The 19,674-nt window shown below is 38.5% G+C and overlaps 1 protein-coding gene across 2 annotated transcripts in view; it reads right to left on the bottom strand.

Moving 5' to 3' along the window:
• OLFM3 (olfactomedin 3) overlaps positions 1–19,674 on the bottom strand; it is a 121,242-nt gene that overhangs the window by 19,589 nt on the left and 81,979 nt on the right. The window contains exons 1-2 of one of the 2 annotated variants that reach the window (XM_034779990.1): positions 11,165–11,321; positions 5,000–5,146 (exon numbers count right to left, since the gene is read on the bottom strand). In XM_034779990.1, the coding sequence (XP_034635881.1) occupies positions 5,000–5,146; positions 11,165–11,293 (276 nt within the window). In that variant the 5' untranslated portion in view covers positions 11,294–11,321. Of the gene's footprint in view, positions 1–4,999; positions 5,147–11,164; positions 11,322–19,674 lie in introns of those variants that run through there. The other variant, XM_034779991.1, reaches the window with a different exon arrangement.

Genomic DNA, 19,674 nt, shown 5'->3' with positions numbered 1-19,674 from the left:
TTATAAGTAGAAATAAAATAAATCTATTCAACTGTAAATCATTAATAGAAAAAAAATCACTGAAAGATGAAAAGAAATGAGTTTCAAATAACTGATTAAGCATATGTAGAACAAAAGATAGCCCATTTCCATCTTTAAGACAAAGACAACTTTAATTTGTATGTACTTTATGTATCTTTCATAAGTGTTCACTTTATAATAATCAGACAAAATATGTGGGTGATACAGACATGAAGCTGAAGCAGAACATTTTGTTCAACTTTTTCACAAAGTTTTGCATGTGCAATAATTTTATGCCAAAATTCACTTTAACACATGCACACTAAATGGGGGAGGGGGAAGGAGGGAAGTACCACTAGAAAACATTAGGCCCAATCTTAAAGATCTTACTCAGAACTTGCTCAGGCAAAACCCCTTTTGTGCATCCAGTCTAATGGAGGTGGGAGAAAAGGGTGATATTCCTTCCATTCACTAATATATATAATCTTTGAGCTGTTATCCATAGTTTCAATTGGCACCCCGTTGTGATGACGACTGTATCATACTGCATCTGGTTATTAGGATCCTGTAACATATTGTGGATCTGATATAGTTTGATTTTACTTAACCTACCACCTAGTTAAAAATACCTTAAAAATACTGTTGATAGCAGTGTAGATTAACTAGCAATAATCAGCCATACACATTTTTGCTAGAAAGTACTGTTAATGGAATAAATCCACATTTTTGTCGTCTTTTATGCTCCTTCTAATTATTGAAGCCAACAAAATAAATCCTTTCAGAGCTATGATAAAACTTGAAATGTTTCACTTTGCCAGATGCCACTTTCCCTCAGAAAGTGTAATAAACAGCAATGTGTGGCTTTATTGATGTAGTAAAATGATGCTATCTACCCACATTTGCCATCATCTCAGTGAAAGAAAATAAGTTGTAGAGCTTAAGCCTCCACATAGAAGACCCCAAATTATCAAAGGGCTAGTTGTGAGAGCGTTCGTGCTGTGGACTTAAAAAAAAAAAAAGAATAAAAACCTTATTTAGGAGTATTTTAATGCTTGGGAAACATGCCAGAGTAAAAGCTCTGGAGAATGAAGTCCTCTGTTTATCAACAACATAAGTATAGCATGGGTCGTGCCAGCACATGCTGTCTACATTGCTTCATCTCTGTGCCTTAACCTTGACCTGAAAGGACCTCCTCTAACAAAGAGAGACTCCAGGCCTTGGCCTTTCTTTTGAGAGGGAGCTTTAATTTTTTATGTCTGTTCCGAAACTACAGCCAGTGAATGCTGTGAAACTTTGAGGCATGAGACAACCCAGCTGTGGAGTGTGCTTGCAGCTATATGTTGTTAATATGAACACTGCTTAATGACAACCAGCTAGATTTTGATCTCATTTACACTGGTTTTAGATTGGTGCCTCGTATGGACTCCAGCGGTGGAGTTACTTGTGATTTATACTGGTGTAAATGACACTTAAGAGTCTAATTATTAACATACTTCAGTTTGGGGACCTGAGACACAGGTGAGTCCATATAGAAATGTTAAGAGTACACTACCACTTTTGTCAGTCAAGGATGTGAAAAAAACACATCCCTGACTGACATAAGTTTCACTGACAAAAATGCTGGAGTGAACAGTGCTATGTTGGCAGGAGAGGCTCTTCTGCCAACATAGCTAACACCACTTGTTGTGGGTAGTTTAATTATGCCTACAGGAGAGCTCTCTCATGCTGGCAAAGAATGGCTACATGTGAGACCTTACAGCAGCACCGCTGAAGTGGTACTGCTGTGCTGCTGTAAGGTCCAGAGTGTAGACATAGCGTTAGTCTGGTTTGATCTACGTTCTCTAAACTTTTCTTGGGTTTGATCCTAATCTTTTGTTCCAGCTGCTTGTGTAGCTCCTGTTGGGATTCCCTCTGAGACCTCCTTCCACTTGGCTTCCCAAGAATTCAGTTAGACTCCAGACTTTGTCACTCAGGTATCTTTGTTTGTCATACAGCATCTCTAAAGCTGAGCTGTTCAAGCTCAAACGTGGGGAGGGGTGTGTGTGGATGCAGGGTACATCGCAGCTCCAAAGTTACACAGAAACTCTCTTCCTTTATATACACTACACATCTCATTGCATTTACTATACAGTGCATCAGAGCTTTTTGGATTGGCTTGGTTCCTTTGCAGGAACCAATTCCTGTGCAGCAGACACTGTCCATGCATTGTCCACGCTCAACCTCCTATTTACCTCATCTCTACATTCATCTCTACATCTCGTTCATTGTAATCTTGTTCCTAGTAAATGGTTCTCCCTCTTATCTTAGATGGTCCAGACATTCTGCTTTTTAGCCTAATGATCTGGTTACCTCTCAAATTCTATCTTCCAAGAAATGAGGCCCAGGCCAGGCCTCAGCTACAGCTCCTGCACCACAAAGTAAGTGAAAAGCCACCTTAATCTAGCTCGGTGGGATTTCCTCAGATTTAGAAGAATCCCAGAGTAACATAAGCCATCAGAGCTGGCATAGGGGTCACACCATGTGCTTAGCTGGGGAAAACAAAGGTGGTTGGAGCATTGCTGCTCTCCACTGATCCCTGGCTGGTGGAATGTGGCAAGGGAGGGTCTTGTCTGTCTGTCTGGAAGAAAAGGGGTATTTCTTCTTTAAGGGCTCCCCTACAATGTGGGTAGTAGGAAAGAGGGGGAAATGTACAATGATGAACAGGAAGGGCAGCAAGTAGTTGGGGCAAGGTTGGGGCAGGTCACTGCCCTTCCTACTGATCAGAAGAGTGGGAGGGTATTTATACCCCATGCAGCCCTGGAGAAGCCATCTTTTCCTGGGTTGGAATGGCAGCACCCATCCAGCCACCCATGAAAAGTGCAAAAGGATGGGGTTTCCTCATGACCTGTTGTGGGTATTACACTAGGCACCCTCTTCCTTGGAGGCTGGGAAGGAATTTTTCCCTCACTGCCAGAATGGCCGATTTGGAGTGGTTTTTTTTCACTTTCCATACAGCAGGTCTGGGACCAGTGGGGCAGAGCAGGTGGGGTTAGTATGTAAAACTCATGGCAGACGTCCAGGGCAGGTACTTGGTAGGGAGGAGATATGGTTAATGGATAAATTAGATTTTCTAATTTATCCATTAACCATATCTCCTCCCTACCAAGTACCTGCCCTGTAACCATATCTCCTCCCTACCAAGTACCTGCCCTGGACGTCTGCCATGAGTTTTACATACTAACCCCACCTGCTCTGCCCCACTGGTCCCAGACCTGCTGTATGGAAAGTGAAAAAAAACCACTCCACCTCAGCCATTCTTCTTTAAGGGCCANGGCAGGTACTTGGTAGGGAGGAGATATGGTTACAGGGCAGGTACTTGGTAGGGAGGAGATATGGTTAATGGATAAATTAGAAAATCTAATTTATCCATTAACCATATCTCCTCCCTACCAAGTACCTGCCCTGTAACCATATCTCCTCCCTACCAAGTACCTGCCCTGGACGTCTGCCATGAGTTTTACATACTAACCCCACCTGCTCTGCCCCACTGGTCCCAGACCTGCTGTATGGAAAGTGAAAAAAAACCACTCCACCTCAGCCATTCTTCTTTAAGGGCCATTAGAAAATGATTTGAAGAAAAGCATCTCTTAAGGGAGCTAAGGAAAGCAGGGTTTGAAGGTCCTCTATCCTGTACAGTGGCATGCTGACCCTCCTCTTTTTTCTAGTCCCCCTTTAAGAAAGCTGAGGATGGGGGGTTGGGACCTCTACAGCTGGTACAGAGAGGAACTGACCCCTCTCCTTTTATAGTCCCAATTCATCTCAAAGGAGTGGAAGGTGGCTGAGTCCCAGCAGTGAGACAGCAGGTTGGGGTTTATGTAGAAATGATTAAGGAAATGAGGATGACATGCACTGCACTATTTATTGCTGGCTAGTCCAAGATATTTTAAATGAATACAATTATGATCTAATTAAACCACGTCCATTGCCTTCTATCTTTCTTCTGACATGGCCAGACAATGGCTTATTGGTGACTATTAAGCAGCATGGGGGGCTGAAGTGGATTAAAAAATGATGGCATAAGGTTCCGTCTATATCTTTCATGTCAACTTCTAAGCCCATCCTGAACACAAGATCATGCTATAATTTTACAGAATTTGGTCACATGATATGGCATGGGCCCTGAGTTACATACAGAAGCCAAGCTCCCACTGAAGTCCATGGGAGTTTTGCCTGAGTCAGGCCTGCAGGATCTGGCTCCATATTGGCACTAAAGTGAGCTAATACTGCAAAAACGTCTATGAGATAGTAAAGTACTGAACAATTTGTGCTGGAAAATATGTTTTTAGCTCAATATTTGGTGTTGCTATCTGCCTTTAATGCTCTTTGTGGTCTCAGAGGCTATGCATCACCATTTGTTCTACAGTAAACAGAACTTGGTTACAATGGCTCAAGGATGTCATAGCTGCAGTTTTTCCTCATTTTCTTATGCAATAGAAATCAGCTTTTACAAATTAAATTTACATGCAGCTGTGAATAAATCTGAGGTGTAAGACTCTTTAGTTGTTTGGCAGAAAAACCACTGAACAAGCTGTTGGTGTGATTCAAGGGAATGAGCTTCAAAATCCTCCTATGATGGCGATGTGGGCACCAAATTGAATTCTGGTGCTTCTAGCTAGCTTGAACTGGAATTTGTAGCTACTTTTATGATGGCCAGTCTGTTTTGATACAGACATATAAACTATGGGACTCAGTTCTCTTAAAGGAATAAATCTGGGAGGAAGAAACAAGAGAGAAAATGCAGCATTAAGCTGCTAGATCAATGATGGATCAGCAGAGCTGTGTTGTAAAGAAACCAGATGAAGTGTGATTAGTGGTGGAAAACTGGGAAGGGGAAATAGAGAAATAACATTGATAGATAGTCATTGAATGCTGTATTATTTATTATTTTAAAGAGGGAAAGGAGCAGATTACTAAGGAAGTCTTAGTAGACAAAAAGAAGGAATACATTTGGGAGACTTACCTTCTCTAGCAGTTGTCTAAGTTGCCTACTTTTGGCATCTCTGGAACATAAATTTTGTTCTGGTGCAACTACAGTACAAATGCATCGGCCATCTGGGTCTTGGGCTGAACTATACACTTGCCATCCTTCTTTGGGGCTAATTTGAGTCTATAGTAATAAAACAATAAGCAAAGGCAAAGAGAGTGAAATAACTGATATTCATGAATGACTTTTGGGTTTTTCAAATTCTTTAAAACAAAATATCTATCTCTATATAGATATACACACACAAAGGAATGAAACCTAAGAAAATATGCTTGCTCAGTTACATACCATATGTGTTCACAATGATGTTCCTTTTAGTTATCTTTTATTATCCCCTTAATGGATGATTGGTAATTTTGCATTTTTCCAAAGTTTTCCATTATACCTGACTCCTTGTTAATAGTTATTTAGAAATGTTTCACAGCCCTGCTTAATTGCAGTCATCATATTCAGTCTGGATGAGAACAGTTTTGTACTTATGATTCAACAAAAGTGCATTGATTTCATTCCTTGTGGGTAGGTGTTATAGTTTCCACGAACAAACAAACATTTTGTCCTTTCTTACTGGATGACTTTTACTTTATATTTGTTCCTTTCTATCTTGTTGTTTCCCTTAATCTAAAGTCCCCATGAGAAAGCACAGTAACAGTATTCATGCTGACCAACTCTCAGGCCTAAAAACAAGTTAGAGGGGGCCCACTTTACTTTTAAAGGTGTAGTACACCAAAAACAGCCTTGCAGTTACATAGCTATGAACACCAACAGCAATAGAGAAGCCTCGGGGAAGTACAGCAAAGAATCTGTTTAGTTTAGATGAGAGGGAACAAAGTTAGTCATTAACACTGTAATGTATGCTGGAAATTCCTAGCACATTCTGCTTTCAGCAGTCATGGTAACACTGAAAAATTCTTCTAGTCTTTTATGTTTTTTTTTTTTTTTTGCAGTGGGGATCAACATCCCAAAGCTCTATCTGCTTATTTCCCTAAATATTATATGATAGATTGAAAGAGTTGGTTGACATGCATTTAATAAGATGTATAGAAATTACAGAAGTCAAGATGAAGGAAGGAATTAAAAAAACTTGACGATGGAGGAATTTCAGATGATATAATTAAATCTGTTAATAGAAGTAATGTTCTTGAGTATTGGATTTAGAGATCACTAGTCAAGATAAAATTATGCTTTCTTCTTTTTATATCTAACAAATACAGTATTGGCTACTTGATTTCAAAGCTCAGATGCTAATGGCTGCCACCAGAATAATTTCATTTTGGCACAGTGTATGTGAGTCACCAGTTATATTATAAAAACGTAGTTAACATCAGTGCAAACAGTAATTATTAAAACTGGCAAGCATTAATATTGATGCTTACTGGACTAAGTAAAGTCAGCTATTGCATAGTTCATCACTATAGGGCAGATACAGTATCTCTCTAGAATGAGTTTAGAATAAAAGGTGAAAGAGTATTCCCTTGGTGATTCTTCTCTGCATTTCATCTTAATGCAAGAAAAGAGAACCACCTCTTTTCTTCCAAGGGATTTCTGCTGGGGTCACTGAAGAAAGCAGTGACCTCTCCTTCTGTAGAGTTAATTGAAAGATCAAAACTGTAATATTCCCCTGTTTTGCTAGGAAAATAAAAGCCTGTAATTTAAAGAGATTGTAAATGGAGGACAGTTGAACTTGCTTTAGGGTTTGCTAGAAAGACTTATCTAAGGTTCATTGCTAAATCATGTCAGTTTTATGATGTTCTTCTAACCTTTATTTTTTTAGGGCACAAGGAATCTAGTTTAACAGAGATGGTGAACAATAAAATCTAAACAAAATTACAGCTGCAGGGACAATTTAAATTGGTTTTGAATAGCAAGTAATATTGTAAGCTTGAACAATTCAGGCTTGTCAAAGCAGTTAACCCTTACAATGTTAGCTAATTTTAGGTTGGTGGCTTCTATGATTTTCCATAGTCTTCATACCCAGATACTGATGTCATATAAACAGTACTGAAACCATAAGTTTATGTCAAAGTTTAGGAATATCTGCAGAATCCAATGTTAGCTCCTATCCCTTCTGAGGCACAGGAATACTTACTCCTAATGTACAGATACACTGCAATCTTTGGGCTTTATTGTGAGCTGATACTGGTATAACTCAGGAGTTACTCCATTCATGTTAATAAAGTTTCACCGTTGTAAAATGGATGAGACACCAGAATCAGGCCCAGTCTATAGTAAAAAGGATGTAATCCAGGTTGTATTGTCCAAACAGTCCTTTATATGTTGTGTTGAAACCACACATTTCAATCTCATTTCCTGACAAAAACCATGTTTACCCAAGCACAAATTTTCTTACAATGTGGTGTTAGATGAAGAGACACTTGTACAATCATAAAATCATTTGCCATTCGATTTTTTTTTAAATGAGCTGTTCTACGCTTGTGATGTATACTTATGTGACGTTATTGATATAATCTGGGACCATATAGATCATTGTTGCAACCAAGGTCCTGTAGTGGCACCCAAATCTTGTATAAAGGGGTCAAATGGGGTGTCTAAGACAAGGTTATGGTTTACTGGTTATGATTATGCTGTCTATATGTGTGTATCAGTTTTGTAGTTGAAGTTATGACTATTGGCTCTATACTGTCTGTATTGCAAATTTATGCTATGCTTCTGGGTGACATCCCAGACAAGCTGGTGTTAGCTCTGCCTAGCCTGCTTGATGGCCCATTAAGGACCATCAGCTATACAATGGACCCATTGAGAGAAGGCAAATATGCCTTGAGACTCAGCAAAGTATGCAGGAACTGGCCCATGTGACTCCAGACTCCATTTTGCTGTAATTTTCCACAGTAAGAACAAAGAGGTGTTCTTATACCTGGAAAAGACTATATAAGGCTGATGCCTCATCTCCATTTTGTCTTCAATCCTGCTTCTTACCTCTGGAGGGACTTTGCTACAACTGAAGCTCTGAACAAAGGACTGATGACCCATCCCAGCTGGGGATGTTCCAGAGATTTGATTTGAACCTGCAGTTCATTCTATCACTGCTACAAGCCTGAACCAAGAACTTTGTCATTACTGTATGTAATTGATTCCATTTAACCAATTCTAACTCTCATCTATATCTTTTTCCTTTTATGAATAAACCTTTAGATTTTAGATTCTAAAGGATTGGCAACAGCGTGATTTGTGGGTAAGATCTGATTTGTATATTGACCTGAATCTGGGGCTTGGTCCTATGGGATCAGGAGAACCTTTTTTCTTTTACTGAGGTATTGGTTTTCATAACTATTCGTCCCCATAACTAGTGGCACTGGTGGTGATACTGGGAAACTGGAGTGTCTAAGGGAATTGCTTGTGAGACTTGTGGTTAGCCAGTCCTCTTAGTCTGGCTGGTTTGGTTTGCCTTAGAGGTGGAAAAACCCCAGCCTTGGGCTGTGACTGCCCTATTTTTAGCAATTTGTCCTGAACTGGCGCTCTCAGTTGGATCCCGCCCGAACCCCGCATCGTCACAACTTATCACAATGAGAAACCCTCAGGCACATACTAGAAGTGCATTGTGATTGATTATCTATGCTTAAATGAATGATGATATATTACTCTAAATTTAGGTTCCATTGCTTTACTGTATTCTGTTTTCATTCAGTAGGAAAGAAGTTGCTGTCATGAGAGGGTATGGATGGAGATTATCTATCTATCTATGTGTGTGACTGTGAGTGTGATTTTTACACACACCTGCACTTTTATTTTATTATTTTTTTGGTCTTTCCCATTTAATCCCACCCTCAAGCAGAAGTTTCTCTGCTTCCCAGGGAAGGAGCTAGAAGGCATCAAAATCTTATGAAAGCTGCTGAATCCAAACCCCAAATGTAGGCTTACTGCTGACAGGTCTTAGTAAGTGGACAAGAAAAGAAATAACCAAGTTCCAAAAGAGGAGAAACAAAAATATTCATGTTAGTTCTTAACAATCTTATAGAAAGAGAAAGGAGCCCCTGCAAAAGCTAATATTTCATGTTATCTTAGAATAAAGGCAGCTGTGCTATAGAATTCTAGTACTCAGCTCCAAAAGGTTTCTTTTTCTTACACTACCAGATATTTCAATAAGAATATTATAGTTGTGTTCATTGTCATCACTGTCTGGGCAAATGCATTTCATAACAATACATATAATTCCTATGACTAGTTGTGTATAAACACTATCAGCCAAATTTTCTTCTGGTATAACTCCACTGACTTCAACAGTTATTCTAGCAGAAAATTTGGTCCTATCTTTCCCCCTTTTTCAGTTTATGTGAAAAGAAGTAGTTAAATATAAAGGAGATGAGGAGTTTTTTTCCTTTCTCTCTGGTACAAAATGTACAATTTTTCAAATTTTGTGTGGCCTGGGGAAACATATTTAGAAAGTTTTATACATAGCAAGATTCAATTTGAACTGCAGATTGCTCATGAATGTATGTTGGTGGATTTCTGAGGATATGTTGGCAATATATGCCCAGGTGTCAAGGATTAGTACTCAATTCACTGCATATAGGGCCTTATCTCAGAATGCTGCATTTTAGAAATTGCATGCCATAGAAATAAGAAGACTCTATAACAAGATGGATAAAGCAGAAGAAATTCTCTTGACTATGATACTCTACAGAATATGATCATTTCCCACCATACGAATGTTACAAGGCTGTTCTGCTTTGGATATAAGGCTTTTATCCCTGTGTGCCAGCTTCACTGACACTTCTATTACCTCACAGTTCACTAAGGCATGAAACAAGTATGGTTGCTCCATCTTAATGAGAGCAAACAGCGTAATAACAAAGCCTCAACAACAAATGCTATGATCCAGAGCCTCAGTGGGTTTAAATGAGCAGATCTTTACTTGAAGTCAAGGAAGATGTCAATTTACACTAGTTCAGGATCTATCTGCAAATTATATATATAATTATATATATATATATATGTGTGTGTGTGTCCATCCCAGCTAGTCAAGCACAAATGTGTATTTGGATTAAGGGACCCATCTGACTTGTGGGTGTCAGTAGGATTTAGAGACATGCCCCATATAGTTCAGTGTGAAAATTAGTTATATTTTAAGAAAAATTCAGGATTTCCCCATTCCCCCTTAACATGGTGTTATACTAAAATAAAAACTCATTTCTTTAGGATAACAATACAATGAATTAAAAAGTAACAATATTAAAAACTTTGTATGCAATATTTTTTTCCTATCCACATACAATCAGATAATTAAATATCAATCAGTTAATTAATCACTTTTAGCTGCAACTGAAATTCAGTCCTGAGAATAGTAAGCTGTTCTCCTCTGATTTCATTTACACTGAAATTACACAGATAGGCTTTCTCAAATATTTGGTAGAATACATTTTGTTCCAACTCCATTTGCTCTTCTACAAATGCTACTGTAAAGGTCCTTGAGTTCACCTGTCCGATTGAAATATGAATCTAATTTTTAGATTACACATAGAAGTTCAGAGAAAGAGTTAATAACACTTTTTTTCTTTAGTTCTACATAAACAGAGACTGCGGTATGTTGTGTTAAAATTTACTGACATCTGAACATCAGATACAAGTACTGGAAGATTTTAACTAATCTAACTAATAATTCATCATCTCCATTATTTCCTAATCAGCCTGCATAAAAGTCCTGTGGCCAAACTGAAAAGTACCTATTTTCGTTTCTTGTTAAAAGACATTCCTTTGCTTGACTGCTCTGCAAATTAAGAAAAGAAACTCTGTGGCAATGCTAGAGTAAGATAGACTGTAGGTTTCTTTTCAGTTATTCTAATACAACAGTATACATTTTCTGGAACAATAAATATGGAAACAAATCTATGCTAAAGAAACATTAGCATATTTTAAACATTTCATACTCAAAAAATGAAGCCATTTGTTCTTAAATACTTAATGAGGCTATTTTTCAAAAAGTTTCCCTTGTATAGTAAGTCTGTAGCATCCACACAAATGCTGTGCAGTTTGACATGTCCAGACAGAAGCATGCAGTAAGTTACAGCATAAAGATTAATAGCTTTAAAAGAGATTTACAAAGAGGCAACTTAACCCATAGCCTTGTGGTCCCTTAAAATATCAGTTCAGCATGAAGATGGCTTACAACACATCAGAGCTACTTACTAGAGTATCTGAAGTGGATAGTCTGGTGGTATTTAGTCCTACCAGAGATGGAAGAGTTTGGGACATCCAGTTAGAGATCATTGCCATGGTACTAAGAACAGCACCAAGCTTGAGCAGTGGAGGACTCATTGCTGTGGAGCTAATGAGTTTTCATAGTGACTGATTATCATCCTAGTGCCGGCTGGCAGTGAGAGGCGTGACTGCAGCACTCAACATCCACAGCATGAAAGGAGATCAACCTCCCTAGATTTAATCATCCATTAAAAACACACACAGCCTCCCCCAGCTTCTGTTCTTCTACTCTTACCAACAGATACTTCAACAGACTGTCTTATACTGACCACTAAGCCATATAGTACTTTGTATCTACATTCATCTCGGTTAATGGTGGGAAGGATTATTAGAAAGGCCAGGAAAACACAAAGGCTGTCGTTCTCAGAAATTGTTTCCTAAAATTGCTATTTACTGATTTTGAAGTAGTGACTTAAATTATCAATATCAATAACTCCACAGTTTGCAAAGCTTGTTATTACATGTTCACAAGCAGTACAGAAGTAGAGTGACTGAAGAACAGATAGCTATGCTACTTTTGGGAAGAGGAACAGAAAATAAATGATGTATGGTTCAAGAAGGGGTAAGGGAGTTACCGATTCCTTAAATCTGCTTCAGGGTCTTCTGTTGTCTAACGTGATACAATGATTTCTAAATTCAGTGGCAGCTTGTACTGATTTGTAGGGAAGTCATAAAATAGAAATAGAACAAAAGCTTGTACCACAAATTGTGCAATATGGGTAATTGTTATGTGTATAGTATGTGCATTTTGAAGATATCTCTAAAGATGGTAGGTAGAGGAAGTTTTCTTAACAGTATTTACTTGAAAGAGTACTTGGTGAAAAGTTTATAGGAGACGGAATATTGTATTTGTTCCTAAGGTGAATGCTGGAGTTTGTTTCAAAATTTACTTCCTCAGAAATATATTTTTCTTAAACAATTTTGGCAGGTGATATGAAAAAATCCTCAAAGCAATTGAAAAGATACATATTTATATAGAAGAGTGGGAGCTCATGAATGCATTCACTGGAATTAAGCTTTCTAAACCTCCAGAAAAGCTTTTGAAATTCTCAGAGCTTGTGTTCCAAATTCATGCTAGACTTGTCTCTCCCAAATGCTCTTAAAATGATTTCAATCAACCTGTTACTTAACCAAGAAGTACAGAAAATCAATCATTGTCTTTTTAAAATCAAGATATATAGGAAAAAACACATTGAGAGCTACTATATAATCTTATGAGGGACCTTGTGGCACAAAGGCTCAGCAGCAAATACAAGAAATACATGCATCTAAATATTAACGACTTTCATGGAATTGCACACTAAGCTAAAATGTTAAATTTCAAAATATTGAAAAACATGTTACTCACTGAAGAGTGCATTTAGAGATCTGTGAGGTTTTAGTAAAGCAAGAAACACCTAAAGCAAAAATCCTTTTGAAAGATGCATGTCTAGCAAATCAACAACAATTAACAGATAGTTTAAAATGTGAGGCAGATTGTAGGTTTACTTATTTATGAGTCACTTCAACACAAATGATAAAATATTGAATGTTGACAATTTTACCCTGTATTGTTTATTAGGCATGATAATAAAAGGTCTAAGTATGGAGAGTTTTTGGGGCCCCCCTTTTTCAAGTATTATAACTACAAAAAACATGACACCACTTATGGCTTTATATATGGGTTTTAGGTGGAAGATCATAGTATTTTACACACATTAGATAGAGTGGGTAAAATCCTGGCCTCATTTAAGTCAATGGCAAAACTCCCATTAACTTCCATGAGGCAGGATTTCACCTGTCTGTTATCTAAGGATCTTAAACTGCTGTACAAACATTAATTATAATTCACAATGCTCTCTGAGGTAGGTAAATATTTTACAAATGGGGGAAACTGATATAAAGAGGGTAAGTGATTTGCCCAGGGTCACACAGTAAATCAGTGGCAGAGATGGGGGCACAACCAAGGACAACTGTCTTTTGCGCTACCTAACAAATAACCCTCTCTGCTCTGTTGTGTTTGACTTTTGCCATATGAACTAGTCTGCCCTTAACAAAATTTTGTTGGCTCTCACGATTTTTTAGATACCTATTCTGACTATTCAAATGAAATGAGCCTGATTTTGATCTTAGTTCCACTGGTTCCACACTAGTGTAACTCTAATGGCTTCACCTAATTTTCCCCAGAATTTGAGTGCAGAATCAGCCCCAATGGGTCAGTTGTATTGTATATTGATTTGTTCTACATGGTTTCTGTTCAACAAATGCTTTGCCTTAGACTAAAACTAATGTTAATGGGTTGGATGCTCAAATGTGTCAAGTAAAGGAGGAGGCAAAGGTGGCTCTAGGTTACCTCTACTTCTTCCCGCATCTTGAGGGCAGCTGGAGATTGAGCCAGCCACCGGATACACACAGAGTAACCACAAGGCTGTTCTAACTTAAGCTTCCCTAGGGCTCAGGATTACCCCTCTGGTTCTAACATACCTCTGGAAGGCCTCCTTTGGCATCAAAGCTGGGGGCAAGGGTGTGCTGTACCCAGGGGTGATGGAAAAATGTTTACAGTGGGGGTGCTCAGAGCCATTGAACCAAACTGTTAAACGCTGTATATTATGGAAACCACTTCAAGCCAATGGGTTCAGTAGCACCCCCAGCACCTTTAGTTCCAGTGCCTATGACTATGCCACCTTTATACCAGGCCTGCAGTGGGGAGAGTGGGGATCCTCAGCTCCCTAATTAAGGCAGCTTTAAGTCCCATTGGTTTCAGTGGATTGGTTCCAAAGGGTATGTCTACACTTACCGGAGGGTCCGGCGGCAGGCAATCGATGTTCTGGGATCGATTTATTGCGTCTGGTTTAGACACAATAAATTGATCCCGGATCGATCCCGGAAGTGCTCGCTGTCGACGCCGGTACTCCAGCTTGGCGAGAGGAGTACGCGGCATCGACAGGGGAGCCTCCCTGCCGCGTCTGGACCCACGGTAAGTTCAGACTAAGGTACTTCGAATTCAGCTACGTTATTAACGTAGCTGAATTTGCGTACCTTAGTCCGAAGTGGGGGGTTGGTGGGGACCAGGCCAGAGAGTCATAACCAAGGCCAAAGGCCTGACACTGATGTGTCTATTATAGTTATATTTATAGAAGAATGTGTAAAGGAATGGATCTTTCAAGAACTTGTGGTCCTTTTTATACGACTACCATATCTAAAGGAATGGTCAACAAGTGGACTCAAGGTTTATTATACTGTTTTCGCCACATTCTGCTAAGAAGAGGAAGTTTTCACCATCTGTAATACAAGCTTTGATTGGCTTCCCACAAACTGGATGGTTGTGCTGCCTTAACATATTAGCCCTATTGCCATTCCTTATATTGCACTGCTGATGTCCAAAGAGATGCTGTTTCTTTTGCTCATGCTGATGCTACTGCACACTAATGTGGGATGAGATGCATACTCCTATCTTCACACAAAAAGAGATGATCAGCCAACTACAATTTCTCCCTCCACAACTGGAAAGAGCAGTAAACGCTACAATTTTCTACCTGGAGCCGTTTCTTGATGTGGACTTTTCCTCCATTTCCAACCCAACCTCAAACAAATAAACTACACAGAACCACTTCTTCTACTACTATATTTCTCCAAGACATATAGAGCTCATAAAGTATTTAAAATTACCTGTACTTGGCATAGGAATGTAGGTGCCTGACGTCTGCACACTTATTTATCCAGAGGGCTTGTAAGATCACAAAGACACCATTCTCTTTACTCTTCCTTCCTCTTTCATAGATCCCCTATTACAGTGCTCTTCCTTTCAACAGATTTGGGCTGAGTATGTCCTCCCTCTTCTGTAAGTATTCATCCCACCCTCCACCACAGGAGCTCTCTGGACATAGGTCCAAGACACTCCTTTCCTCAGGGCTGAGCATGCAAGCACCAATGTTTCCGGCCCCAGTTGCTCTGACTGAGAAGACTGACTTTGAATTCAGAACCCAAATGCATGCTCCTTGCATCTCTGGGTGTGCAAATATTTTTGCTAGGATTGGGAGCCAGTAAACTCTGATCCCAGCTCTGCCACTGACTCTCTTTTTGTCATGTAACCTCTCTTTCCCTGACTGTAAAATGGGCTAATATTGTATCATGGATGCCATGAGAACCCATCAGTTAATGTTTGTAAAGTCTGTTGAAGGGGAGAAGAACTATATTTCAGTGCTTATTATTATTACTATGGCCATCTCCTTCCCCTTCCTAGTTTTAATATTCCCCTTTGAAAATATATAAGCTCCTTGTTTGGCAGGTTTCCAAAGACTGAGAGGTGGCACACACTAAATTACATTAGGCAAATTAATCCAATTTCTGAAGAGAATCTCCTGGGGATATCTGAGTGGTGTGAAACCGAATTAGGAAAATGTATTTCAGTTGTGAAAATTTGCTTGAGCTGAACTATTCTAAAAAGTCACAGTAAGTTATTTGGAAAGGACCGACTCACTCCTTACTCATCTGACATAGGATTTATTCTTAACCAAAATTCCACTTTGAGAGAAGGCAGAAAACTGGCAGCAGTAAAATGAGAAAAAATATCAAAGTGTAAAAATATAGAACATTTATATATCTTGCTTGTAGCTGAATCAAAATAAATATCTGAAAGCTATTGCTGCAGTATACAAAGGGAGTTTTAATAACTGCAAGAGCACTGACCCTCATCCACCATTTTTTACCTGTCAATGCGTCTGCTACTTTGCTCAGAGGTGCAGGTGGAAATTTCCCACAAACAGAACCTCACATTGCAATGCAAAAGGCCTACTCATGATCATGCAGATATTCAGACTTAAAACAAAAGAGCCATGTTATACTGTTGGATAAAACAATAAAATCCCAAGCTATTTGGGACATTATGCCAAGGACATCTTGGGGAGCCTTACAATAAAAAATACATTACATCCATAAAAAGAACAGAAGAATGTGAATTGGTCCTTTACTAAGTTAAGAAGTACACTTTCAATATAAAGTCATTTCCTTTACTGAGGCCCACACATAGCTCACATAGAATAGACATAGAACATGATGTACTAAAGAGAGAGAAACCTGACAGCAGATTTCTTGAGATAATTTGGCTGCTCCAGATGCCAAGACAATAGTGTGAAAAGGCTGTATCATCAGCTTACAAAAATGTTTAGAGTGCAACTAGAAGTTCTGAGCTCAAAGATCTTTAAGATCTCCATTTGGTAAAATAAGACAGAGATTCAGAGCCAAATGAAATGTGCATGTAACTTACTGGAGAGTGTGTGATACAGGTTTCTTTAGCTCAAGCTGTAGGAACTTGTACTTTTTGCTCTGGAGGTTGCTGAATTATGCCCCGTGTATCAGCCAAGGTCATCACATAACCACGCACACCTAGCATATAGTGCAGAACTCAATGCTCTAGCGGGCAGGTGGAAGTGGGGCCTGGGCAGAGATCCATTGTTACTAGGAGTGTATAAATGGCATTGCTGCTTCAAACGTTGGGGTGCTGGAGCTTCTGGGAGTGACACTGCATGTTTGGGAGAAGAATTGTCTTCTGCTTTTTGTCTTCCTATCACATATCCCAGGTAACTGGGCTGAGCATGGTCTTCAGGATTAGGCCAAATTGCACAACAGTGCCAAGGTGTCATGTTTTGGATCCATCAAAGCAGTTGTGTAACATCAGCAGGAAGGGTAAAAGGGAAATGTAATCAAATCAACTTCCAATACAGTTATAGATCTGAGTCTGTTTCAGTCGTAAACTTAAATCCAAGCCAGGCTTTTTAGAGGGAAAAATTTATAATTTTACAATAACAGGAGCAACATATTATTCAACAAGAAAACCTCCAATAAACCCTTAAGATTTCCGGGAAAAAATCTGCTTCCAAAATATCTGTCCCATCAGCAAATAAATCAGGGTATTCCACGTTGCTCAAACCATCCAACACTGAATGTCAGACATACCATGAGATACACATTCAAATTAGATAATTATCCAAGATATGCAGAGCGTAAGTCAGGCCAGAATTAGGCCCCTATGGTGTGTGTGGAAATAGAGAGAGACACACACACACACACGCACAGTAATGTTCTTTGTGTTATTGCTATCCAATGAAAACTGAAAATCATTAAAACTTAGAGAACATCTGCAGTAGTACTACCATTATTTCTAGACTAGACTGGAAAGAAAACTGAGCTTTTTTTAAAAAGAAAAACCTCATTTTCTGTCTACTAAACATGCATGTTTTTTCCCCTTTCCCCCCTGAAAAGGAATCTAATCATTTTTGGCATCCCCGTAAGCGCTTTAGTAATGTACTGTAATGTGGTAGTGAATTCTACAGATCAATTATGAGTTCTGGAAAGAAGCATTTACATTTATCAATTTTTAAATGTTAACTTTTCATTTTAATGGGTTTCCCTCTGTTTCTGTGTTATGAGAAGGAGTAAATATAAGCACCTGATTTAGTATCTCTACTCTCTACATATCATTAATGTGATACATCATATTTCTCTCCTTTCTAAAACATATAGTCCTAATCTTTTAAAATCTTTCCTCTTGCCAATCATCCCATCATTTTTGTTGCCCTTTTCTGGAACTTTTTTATTTGTGCGGATCTTTAATGAGGTGTGGTGACTAATGTTCCACATGCTATTCAAGATGAGGGTATACCATTGATTAATACCACTCAATGGAATTGTTATTATTTTCTATTCCTTTCTTAATGCAGCCTTGCATCCTGTCTGTTCTTGACCACTCCTGATTACTGATGTGTTAAATCCAGAATGATGCCAGCCATAAATCTTTTTGCTGAAGAGTTACACTTAGTTTACAATCTATCAATATGCACGAGTAATTCTGATTGTTGCTTCCAATATGCATTATCTTTCATTTGAACTGGATGGCCTAATTTTCTAGTTTTATTAGGTTCTTCTGAAGTTCCTCAGCATCCTTTTTAGACCTGACTAACTCAAACAATTTTCTGTCATCCCCCAATTTTGTCACTTCACTGTTCACCACCTCTTCCAGAAGTTAAATACATGCATTAAATACCACCAGTCCTAGTACAATTCCTTTGGGAGAAACCACTGCTAAGCTTCTTCCATGCTGAAAATCAGTTACTTATTCCTTTGTTTTTCTCCTCATAATCAGTTTCTGATCCACAGCAGAACATTACATGCCCCCTTCTGACTTCTTAGTTCCTTAATTGTCTCTTGTGATGGACTCATCAAAGGCTTTTCAAAAAGCACAAATGAATTACAATACTGGTTGTCCTTAATCCATTATATATTAACATTTTCAAAGAATAGTAATTAATGGAGAGGCATGATTATCCTTTACAGCGGCCATGCTGGTTTATCTTTATCACAGCATACTCATCTAGGTGTTTTATAACTTTATATTTAATTATTTTTTCAATTAATTTAGCTGGTACTGAAGCAAAACTCACTGATCTGTAATTAGCCCCAAGACCTATTTTTAAAGCTAGGTACAACTCAGGGTGCCATCCAGTATTCCGGATGAGGATGTAATGATTCTGAGCTCCATGTGGGTGCACCCACACAGAGCTCTATTGACTTCTATGATGTTTGACTTGGTGCCAAAATCTGCCCATGCAGAGCCCATTATCTGATCTGGGCTTTAGTCTCTGACAGTGGCTTGGAAACAATACTGTGGGGTAAGTATATACCAGTCATCCCTTGTGGGGTGTGATCCAAAGAATTTGTGCAGCCTTTATGTAATGCTGTATGTGTCTGTAATTCTGAAAGTCTGCTTTCTCTCCATTATTTCAAACCATGACAAACTTCTGATTTTCAATCCATATTAAGTTTACTGGTTGGATTAGATACATTTGAAAAAATCATATTCTTTGACTTACAATAGCTGAAAATTTCAGACATTGCCTTTACTGAATTGGCTTTGAACGAAATCCCATTTCAAACTGCTTTTCTCACTGTCTTTGTAAAATCTTAGTGGGTGACTAAACTGCGTCTTTATGTAATTTAGGCAATTGCATTTCAAAGTCTTGGGTTGAAAGTCCTTCTTGAAATATCACCCCCAGGAAAAGTGTTTCCGGAATTTCAAGAATTTCAGTGTATCAGTAATGGGGAAACGGATATATCATTGGTTATATATTTCTAGTATAACTAGGAAAACTACTTATTCAGGCATTTAAATAAAGAACATATTTCATTCTGCAAACATTATATTCAATTTTCTCTTCATTGTAACTGTGCTAGAAAATTATCTGGGTTACATAAATTTCAGGCATATTTTATTTAAATAATTAAATGAACAAATTACAACTTTTTCCTTCCATTCTAATAAAAAGTTCTTATGAAATATTTTTTACTTACACCATACTGTATGTATCTAATATCCTTCATTTTTATGCATTCATTTGTGAAGTATGTAATTCAAAATCACGCTGCCACAGAGCACTTCAATGAGGAAAATGTGTGCATCTGAA

Source organism: Trachemys scripta, chromosome 8 (genome assembly GCF_013100865.1).
Source record: "Trachemys scripta elegans isolate TJP31775 chromosome 8, CAS_Tse_1.0, whole genome shotgun sequence".
NCBI classification, from domain to species: Eukaryota; Metazoa; Chordata; order Testudines; family Emydidae; genus Trachemys; species Trachemys scripta.
This window is presented reverse-complemented; position numbering and strand designations above follow the sequence as displayed.